Source organism: Littorina saxatilis, linkage group LG2 (genome assembly GCF_037325665.1).
Source record: "Littorina saxatilis isolate snail1 linkage group LG2, US_GU_Lsax_2.0, whole genome shotgun sequence".
Classification (NCBI taxonomy): Eukaryota; Metazoa; Mollusca; class Gastropoda; order Littorinimorpha; family Littorinidae; genus Littorina; species Littorina saxatilis.
In genome coordinates this window covers 9,598,078-9,607,363 of record NC_090246.1, presented here as the reverse complement: position 1 = coordinate 9,607,363, position 9,286 = coordinate 9,598,078, and the positions used below count along the sequence as shown (strand labels likewise).

General features: G+C 39.5%; 1 protein-coding gene and 3 non-coding genes across 4 annotated transcripts; 1 reads left to right on the top strand and 3 right to left on the bottom strand.

Annotated features, from left to right (window-relative positions):
* Positions 1-2,197: 2,197 nt before the first annotated feature.
* Trnap-ugg (transfer RNA proline (anticodon UGG)) lies at positions 2,198-2,269 on the bottom strand. Its single transcript has one exon. It is a non-coding gene; the product is annotated as a tRNA-Pro (tRNA).
* A 1,730-nt stretch (positions 2,270-3,999) lies between these two features.
* Positions 4,000-4,071, bottom strand: Trnap-ugg (transfer RNA proline (anticodon UGG)). The gene has a single exon. It is a non-coding gene; the product is annotated as a tRNA-Pro (tRNA).
* Positions 4,072-4,328: 257 nt separating this feature from the next.
* Trnap-agg (transfer RNA proline (anticodon AGG)) lies at positions 4,329-4,400 on the bottom strand. The gene has a single exon. It is a non-coding gene; the product is annotated as a tRNA-Pro (tRNA).
* A 561-nt stretch (positions 4,401-4,961) lies between these two features.
* On the top strand, positions 4,962-9,270 carry LOC138958154 (uncharacterized protein SCO4629-like). The gene is made up of 3 exons (XM_070329233.1): positions 4,962-5,420; positions 6,234-6,357; positions 8,538-9,270. Exons 1-3 carry the CDS (start codon positions 5,211-5,213, stop codon positions 8,999-9,001), a joined length of 798 nt encoding a protein of 265 aa, XP_070185334.1. The 5' UTR covers positions 4,962-5,210; the 3' UTR covers positions 9,002-9,270.
* Positions 9,271-9,286: the final 16 nt, after the last annotated feature.

Here is a 9,286-nt window from a genome sequence, read left to right as displayed (position 1 = left end):
CACGAAATGAGTCGCATGTCACCTCGCGCGGTTCTGCGCTAGGCTTAATATAAGTCCGGGGAGTGTCTGGTAACAGTGTGAGGGTCACCTTAGTCACAGGCTTAATAAGTTTTCGCTCTTTTCTAAAACGGTTTTCACCACTGGATAGAGCGTAAAAAAATTCTTTAGGAAAATGTAAAAATATGAAAATCATGCAAAGGTGACATGCGACTCATTCCGTGGTGGAGGGTCACATTTAGTCAAGCTGTGGAACTCACGGAATGAAACAGAACGCACTGCATTTTTTCACCAAGACAAAACAACTTTGTCAATCCCTGCGACAAAGAAATCGCTCATTTTTCACGTGCAAAACGAAGTGAAATTCACAAGACGGTAAAGCGCAGTAGCTTCTATTGCGCTAAGCAGGAAAGCACGTTTTTCTGTATTCTTTTTAATTTTGTGAGCTTGTTTTTTTGTATTCAAGCATAACGTATCTATATGTTTTTGAAATCAGGAAAAACTAGAAAATACGATGAAATCATTTTTGGATCGATTACTTAAATTTTAATTTTAGCATTTTCAGATTTGTAATGACCAAACTCATTAATTAATTTGTAAGCCTCGAAGCTGAAATACAGTCCCATAGTCCGGGCTTCGTCGAAGATTACTTGGCTAAAATTTTAATCAAATTGATCAAAAAATGAGGGTGTGACAGTGCGGCCTCAACTTTCACAAAAAAACGGATATGACGTTATCAAAGACATTTATCAAAAATATGAAAAAACTTCTGCATATACCATACTCAGAAGTGTCATGAAGATCGGTCCAGTAGTTATCTCTGAATCGCTCTACACATACACACACACACACAGACACAAGCACACACACACATGTATACACCACGACCCTCGTTTCGATTCCCCATCTATGTTAAAACACTTAGTCAAAACTTGACTAAATGTAAAACAAGTCGCGTAAGGCGAAAATACAATATTTAGTCAAGTAGCTGTCGAACTCACAGAATGAAACTGAACGCAATGCCATTTTACTCGTAGCATCGTCAGGCCACCGCTCATGGCAAAGGCAGTGAAATTGACAAGAAGAGCGGGGTAGTAGTTGCGCTAAGAAGGATAGCACGCTTTTCTGTACCTCTCTTTGTTTTAACTTTCTGAGCGTGTTTTTAATCCAATCATATCATATCTATATGTTTTTGGAATCAGGAACCGACAAGGAATAAGATGAAAGTGTTTTTAAAACGATTTCGAAAAAAAAATTTGATAATAATTTTTATATATTTAATTTTCAGAGCTTGTTTTTAATCCGAATATAACATATTTATATGTTTTTGGAATCAGCAAATGATGGAAAATAAGATAAACGTAAATTTGGATCGTTTTATAAATTTTTATTTTTTTTTACAATTTTCCGATTTTTAATGACCAAAGTCATTAATTAATTTTTAAGCCACCAAGCTGAAATGCAATACCGAACCCCGGGCTTTGTCGAAGATTACTTGACCAAAATTTCAACCAATTTGGTTGAAAAATGAGGGCGTCACAGTGCCGCCTCAACTTTCACGAAAAGCCGGATATGACGTCATCAAAGAATTTTATCAAAAAAATGAAAAAAACGTTCGGGGATTTCATACCCAGGAACTCTCATGTCAAATTTCATAAAGATCGGTCCAGTAGTTTAGTCTGAATCGCTCTACACACACACACACACACACACACGCACACACATACACCATACCCTCGTTTCGATTCCCCCTCGATGTTAAAATATTTAGTCAAAACTTGACTAAATATAAAGACAGAGAGACAGAAGGAAAGAAAGACAAACAGAAAGGAATAAACAAACAAACAAACACACACACACACACACACACACACACACAAACACACACACACACACACACACACACACACACACACACACACACACACACACACAAAACAAAAAAACCGAACAAACAAACAAACAAACAAACAAACAAACAAACAAACAAACAAACAAACAAACAAACAAACAAACAGAAAAACAGACAAACCAACAGTACTACCCAGAATCAAGCAACCCCCAAAAGCAGCGTATGGCTGCCTGAATGGCGGTGTACAAAACGGTCATACACGTAAAAACCCATTCGTGTAAAAGCATGAGTGAACGTGGGAGTTTCACCCCATGAACGAATAAGAAGAAAAAGGTAAAAATTATTGACGGGCTCGTCCGGGATTTGAACCCGGGACCTCTCGCACCCAAAGCGAGAATCATACCCCTAGACCAACGAGCCGCTCTAAAGACAAAAGGGAATTTACACCTCACATTTACCTGTTACCCTGTTACGCAATGCTGTGTGAACAGTTGCTGACAGAAATTTACCTGAGCTGCGTTCTGAAACGAGGTTTTAACCACAGGGGTATGAGGAGGGGTGGGGGTGGTAGGCTATGGAATATTGGTCTGGTGGGGGATGGGGGATGGGTGTGTGGGGTCCTTTAGAGTTTGCCTTTTGCCTAATTATTAGACAAAAGTTTGTGCTCATCCTCGCTCCCCCCACCCCCCATCCCCATAACTAGAAACAAGTCGCGTAAGGCGAAATTACTACATTTAGTCAAGCTGTGGAACTCACAGAATGAAACTGAACGTAGTCCGCCGCTAGTGCAAAAGGCAGTGAAAGTGACGAGCCTGTTTGGCGCGGCAGCGGTTGCGCTGTGCTTCATAGCACGCTTTACTGTACCTCTCTTCGTTTTAACTTTCTGAGCGTGTTTTTAATCCAAACATATCATATCGATATGTTTTTGGAATCAGGAACCGACAAGGAATAAGATGAAATAGTTTTTAAATCGATTTCGGAAATTTAATTTTGATCATAATTTTTATATTTTTAATTTTCAGAGATTGTTTTTAATCCAAATATAACATATGTATATGTTTTTGGAATCAGAAAATGACGAAGAATAAGATGAAATTATTTTTGGATCGTTTAATAAAAACATAATTTTAATTACAAGTTTCCGATTTTTAATGACCAAACTCACTCATTAGTTTTTAAGCCACCAAGCTGAAATGCAATACCAAATCCCGGCCTTTGTCGAAAATTGCTTTGCCAAAATTTCAATCAATTTAATTGAAAAATGAGGGTGTGACAGTGCCGCCTCAACTTTTACAAAAAGCCGGATATGACGTCATCAAAGGTATTTATCGAAAAAATGAAAAAAGCGTCCGGGGATATCATACCCAGGAACTCTCATGTCAAATTTCATAAGGATCGGCCCAGTAGTTTAGTCTGAATCGCTCTACACACACACACAGACACACACACACACACACACACACACACACACACACACACACACACACACACACACACACACATACACCACGACCCTCGTCTCGATTCCCCCCTCTATGTTAAAACATTTAGTCAAAACTTGACTAAATGTTAAAAGAAGAAAAAGGTACAAATTAGCGACGGGCTCGTCCGGGATTTGAACCCGGGACCTCCCAAACCCAAAGCGAGAATCATACCTCTAGATCAACGAGCTATAAAGACAACAGAGAATTTACAAAAATGTTGGAATATTTTGATGTGGCGGGGAATTGGTGTGTGAGGTGCATTAGGTTTTTGCCTTTTGCCTCATCATTAGACAAGAGCTATAGGTAATCGCCCCCCCCTTAACACAGACACAGAATATGTAATGTGCTTGTCCATTTTGATTTACCAGATATGGAGTTATGAAGAATCAAGGCGTATTGCTTTCTAGTTTAGATGGTAACACACTCCCCCGAAATCGGCGTATGTCTGCCTGAATGGCGGGGTAAAAACGGTCATACACGTAAAAATCTACTCGTGCTAAAAACATGAATGAACGTGGGAGTCTAAGCCCACGAACGAAGAAGAAGAAGAAGATGCTAACATAAATGAGGTGTACAAAGGTTTATCACCTCTCTTCAACTTTTTGTTAAAAATATCAGTATGAACGTTGTACGAGATGCGTGTGAAAACAATGTTACAAAAATTCAGGGCTCGTCCGGGATTTGAACCCGGGACCTCTCGCACCCAAAGCGAGAATCATACCCCTAGACCAACGAGCCGATGTATAAACACTCAAATCATAAACATTATAACTTGACTTTGCGTGACAGCTGGTGTTTTCTGAGCCGAACAATGATGAACCAACAACAAAACTTATGAGCGGCGCGAGCTTGCAGATACAAATGTATTGATTTTCTACTTGGTTTCATGGCACTGAGCTTACATTAAGCGTAAATGACATACGTAGGTGACATTAAGACGAGGCAACGATAATATTTCTATCGAAAACGAAAACAAAAATGATGGTAAAATATAAGGGCTCGTCCGGGATTTGAACCCGGGACCTCTCGCACCCTAAGCGAGAATCATACCCCTAGACCAACGAGCCGATGAATTCACAGTAACAAATATGTAAATTTATATGTTAGCGTTCATTGAAGTGTGCTTAGAAGCTTGTTATGATTTAATCAGTGGACATATGCATATCTATAGCCGTACTGTATGTGATGTACGCCTGGGAACAGAGTCGACATGTGCTCATCAATTTCAGTGTTCTAAAAGGGATAGTTGGAAGGTTTAACTTATAATAGCGAAAATGATATTCCACACACGAGATAAGCAAACAAGCAAACAAACAAACGAACAAACAAAGAAACAAAAACAAACTTTAAGACTTCCCCTTTTTGAGACCCCCCAAAATCAGCCCCCATAACACCTATATTCTACATATGTAAATCGAATTGAACTTGAATACCTCTTGTTTTTAAACTCGAATTTTCATGTTTGAGGGGTCTTCAAAGGGGGGTGGGGGGGTGGGGGGGAGGATGGTGTGCATTGTATTCACAAGATAAATAATTGTTGTCGCAGCAAACACAATGCTGAAAGAACTTCTGGCGCCTGTGTTTTTACTCTTGGCAAAGTGTGTTAAGGTCAAGGTGAGAGCAACGAAACGTGTGTTCAGTGTGTGTAGTGTGGAACTTGGGTCAAATGTGTGCACAGATAAACCAGCGGGCATTAAAAAAAAATGTTGTTCTCATCAGTGTAGTATAGATTTACAGCACACAATTCTGATGAAAACACATAATTATGGCGCCTGTGTTTTTGGCTGTTGTTCAGTGTCTCAAATAGAGTGTGTGCAGTGTGGAATGTGTGTGACCAAACACGTTCTATCGCTGAATTCAATAGTTACGACACGAGAATGGTGTACATCGCCCAGTGTGTGACAGGAATACCGAGATACATAGCGCTGAACAAAACCTCCCTCGCGGCGTTTTGGTTTCTGTTGACGTTTACACCGACAGTAACAACAGGCGCCCGTCCAAATGAATGTGATGTCATACCGACGCGTGACATTACAGCTGCACAAACTATATGGAATTATATGCTGTTGAACCACACGCTTCGAAAGGTGAGATATGCTATAGCTGTAGTGGTAGTAGTAGTGGTACAGCCGAACCTATCTATAACGACCACCCAAGGGACAGAAAGAAAGTGGCCGTTATGGTAGTATAGTAGTAGTAGTAATAGTAGTAGTAGTAGTAGTAGTAGTAGTAGTAGTAGTAGTAGTAGTAGTAGTAGTAGGAGTAGTAGTAGTAGCAGCAGCAGCAGTAGTAGTTGTAGTAGTACAGTCTAACCTGTCTATAACGGCCACTCAAGGGACAGAACAAAAGTGGCCGTTATGGTAGTATGGTAGTAGTAGTAGTAGTAGCAGCAGCAGTTGTAGTAGTACTGGTAGTAGTTGTAGTACAGTCTAACCTGTCTACTCAAAGTGGTCGTTATGGACAGGTGGTCGCTATGAACAGATTATGAAAGTATTGCAAAAATAATCGTCGGGATTCTTTGGGGTGGTCGCGATGGGCAGTTGGTCATTATTGAGAGGCGGTCGCCATGGCAGGTTCGACCGTAGTAGTAGTGAGCAGCACTGGAAGAAGTAGCAGCAGTAGTAGCAGTAGCAGTAACGGTTGAGAGGATGATGATGATGACGATGACGATGATGATGATGATGATGATGATGATGATGATGATGATGATGATGATGATGATGACACAGTGGCACAGCTCGATCCTATATATTGTCACTAAAATCAACGAATATTAATCAGAATAAGACATTATAGTATCGATCTGTAAATTGCGCTGACAATTGAAACCTGAGAGTTATCATCGTTGGCAGCAATAATTTTTATGTTTGAAACCACAGCCTGCGAATTTTCCGTTCCAGTGTGACGTCATTATGGCAATGGGCAGTTATGACGTCAGGGTAGCCAGACGAGCAGCAGACTTGTGGCTTGACGGGTACGGACACTGGCTGGTTATGTCCGGCAAAACAGGGAACCTGACCAAACGTAAGGATGAGTTTGAATTGTTTTTTTGTTTTTTTATATATATATATATAATTTTTTTTATGATCCTTCTTGTGAAAACATTACAAGACGAAAAGGGAAGAAGAAGAAAAACGACGTTAAACACCAAACAAAGAAAGAAAGAAGAAGAAGATTAACAAGTCACGTAAGGCAAAATTACTACGTTTAGTCAAGCTGTCGAACTCGCAGAATGAAACTGAATGCACTGCTTTTTTTCCACCAAGACCGTATAGCATCGTCAGTCCACCGCTCGTGGAAAAGGCAGTGAAATTGACAAGCCAGTATAGCGCGGTAGTTGTTGCGCTGATCAGGATAGCACGCTTTTCTGTATCTCTATTCTTTTTAACTTTCCTAGCTTGTTTTTCATCCAAACATAACATATCTATATGTTTTTTGAATCAGGAACCGACAAGGAATAAGATTTTTAAATCGATTTCGGAAATTTAATTTTAATCATAGTTTTTATATTTTTAATTTTCAGAGCTTGTTTTTAATCCGAACATAACATATTTATATGTTTTTGGAATCAGAAAATAATGAAGAATAAGATGAAATTATTTTTGGATCGTTTTATAATTACAATTTTCAGATTTTTAAATACCAAACTCATTAACCAATTTGTAAGCCTCCAAGCTGAAATGCAATACCAAAGTCCGGCCTTCTTCGAAAATTGCTTGACCAAAATGTCAATCAATTTTATTACAAAATGAAGGCGTGACAGTGCGGCCTCAACTTTCACAAAAAGCCGGATATGACGTCATCAAATACATATACCGAAAAAAGTAAAAATAGTCTGGGGATATCATACCCAGAATATCTCATGTTAAGTTTCATACAAATCGATCCAGTACTTTTCTTGGAAACGCTCTACACACACACGCACACGCACACGCGCACGCACGCACGCACGCACATACATACATACATACATACATACATACATACATACATACATACATACATACATACATACATACATACATACATACATACATACATACATACATACATACATACATACATACATACATACATGCATACATACATACATACATACATACATACATACATACATACACCACGACCACCATAACTTGACTAAATGTAAAAAGAAGAAAACAAAAAACAAGTCAAAACATTTAGTCAACCTGTCTTGTTGAGTTTGTTTAGTTTTGATTTTTGTCTCGAGACCACATGGGGTCATGCCAGACCGATTCAGCTATCTTTATTTTTGTCTGGCCTCTTCTTTAAAGGCTGCCATATTTGTAGCGTTCATTAATTAATTCATATTGTTTACATGTGCCAATAATGTTATAAAACTGTACCTAAGGGGATATAATAACGATTGGCTGTAGCTTTCGAACACAGAAAAAAATATGTCAGTATTGCAAAGTGGTGTTGATAGTGTCGAATGTAAACAGAACAGTCTCAAACGCCATCTTTGGTTTACGAAACGTCACGAAGTGACGTCAACGGTCTAAAAATAGCCCAAGTCCTGGAGAACTGTTGCTAAACAATGCAATAAATAATTAATTATTTCTCGTAATTGGTAAGGACTTCAAACCTAAAACTTTGCAGGAAGCTTAATTTATACATCCCCGCAACGATGGGAAAAGCCCTGGAAGTAATTAAACTAATTAAATAGGACTATGTCAGCCTTTAAAAACTGTCCGCATTGAAGGCGTATCAAAATACAGGGTAGAAGGGGGAAATATCCTGTGTTTTACCTTGGGATGGGTATGGAGGCAGTTTGCACGCGAATTCCTTCCCTTCAATATTTTATTTTCACTTTCCCTGATTTGTATAACCATGCTTGCTAGCTTGCTTGCTTCATTAATGGATTGACTGAAGCATGGGCAGATGGGTTGAATGTTAGATTGTTGATTAGTTATCAATTATATTGATTAATTGCATGGGTGACTCATTGATTGACAGATTGGAGTATGAATGGATGGGTAGATATGCGGGATGTTGGATTTAGTGATTGGTTTTTGATTGGTTAATTTATTTATTGTGTAATTGATTGAGCGAATGATTAAGTGATTGGTTAATTAATTAATTAAGTAGTTCATTTTTTAGGGATGCTTTAATCAAGCAGGCACTATCTTTATGGCTGCTGTTGAGAAGTTCTCACTTGAAACTGTTTGTTGGTTAATCCACAGAGTTATGGACCGTTCCGGAAGCAGACGTATTTCGTGACGTAGCCGTAGGACGAGGGGTACCAAGGGAGAGAATTCTGCTGGAAAGGGAGTCAACCAACACAGGGCAGAACGTGAAGAACACCTACACACTTCTCTCCCTTCTTGGAATTCAACCTCGTTCGATTCTCCTGTTGCAAAAACCTTACATGGAGCGACGTGCTTATGCCACCTTCCTTGCACAATGGCCCAGTTCGGAGAGCAATCCTGACGTCATCGTTACGTCACCTGACGTCAGTCTGCTGGACTATCCCAATGACGACATTGGCCCTTTGAATGACGTCATATCGGTGATGCTTGGTGACATGCAAAGGATATTTCTGTACGGGGAGCTGGGGTTTCAAGTCAAACAAGAAATACCCGAAGCAGTCGTGCGTGCTTTTGAGTACTTACAATTCACTGGAAGATACAGTAGACATTTTCAGTGAGGAGAAAGAAATGAACACACTTTCAGTGAGGAGAAAGAAATGAACACACACACACACACACACACACACACACACACACGCAGGTATGCACACACCTACACACACACACACACACACACACACACACACACACACACACACACACACACACACACACACACACACACACACACACTCACAAAGCACTTGGACTCGTTTTGAAAATTCACCCCATAAACATACAGAATTTGATTGTGCATAACTTGCTTGTAAAACCAACAGGAGAGAACCTGTTATAGACATTAA

What these genes read in the sequence shown, in the direction of transcription:
- LOC138958154 (XM_070329233.1), top strand. Translation starts at nt 5,211, where the DNA reads ATGGTGTACATCGCCCAGTGTGTGACAGGAATACCGAGATACATAGCG. An exon ending in TGAACCACACGCTTCGAAAG is followed by an intron (nt 5,421 to 6,233) that starts GTGAGATATGCT and finishes TTTCCGTTCCAG; the next exon opens with TGTGACGTCATTATGGCAAT. An exon ending in AACAGGGAACCTGACCAAAC is followed by an intron (nt 6,358 to 8,537) that starts GTAAGGATGAGT and finishes GTTAATCCACAG; the next exon opens with AGTTATGGACCGTTCCGGAA.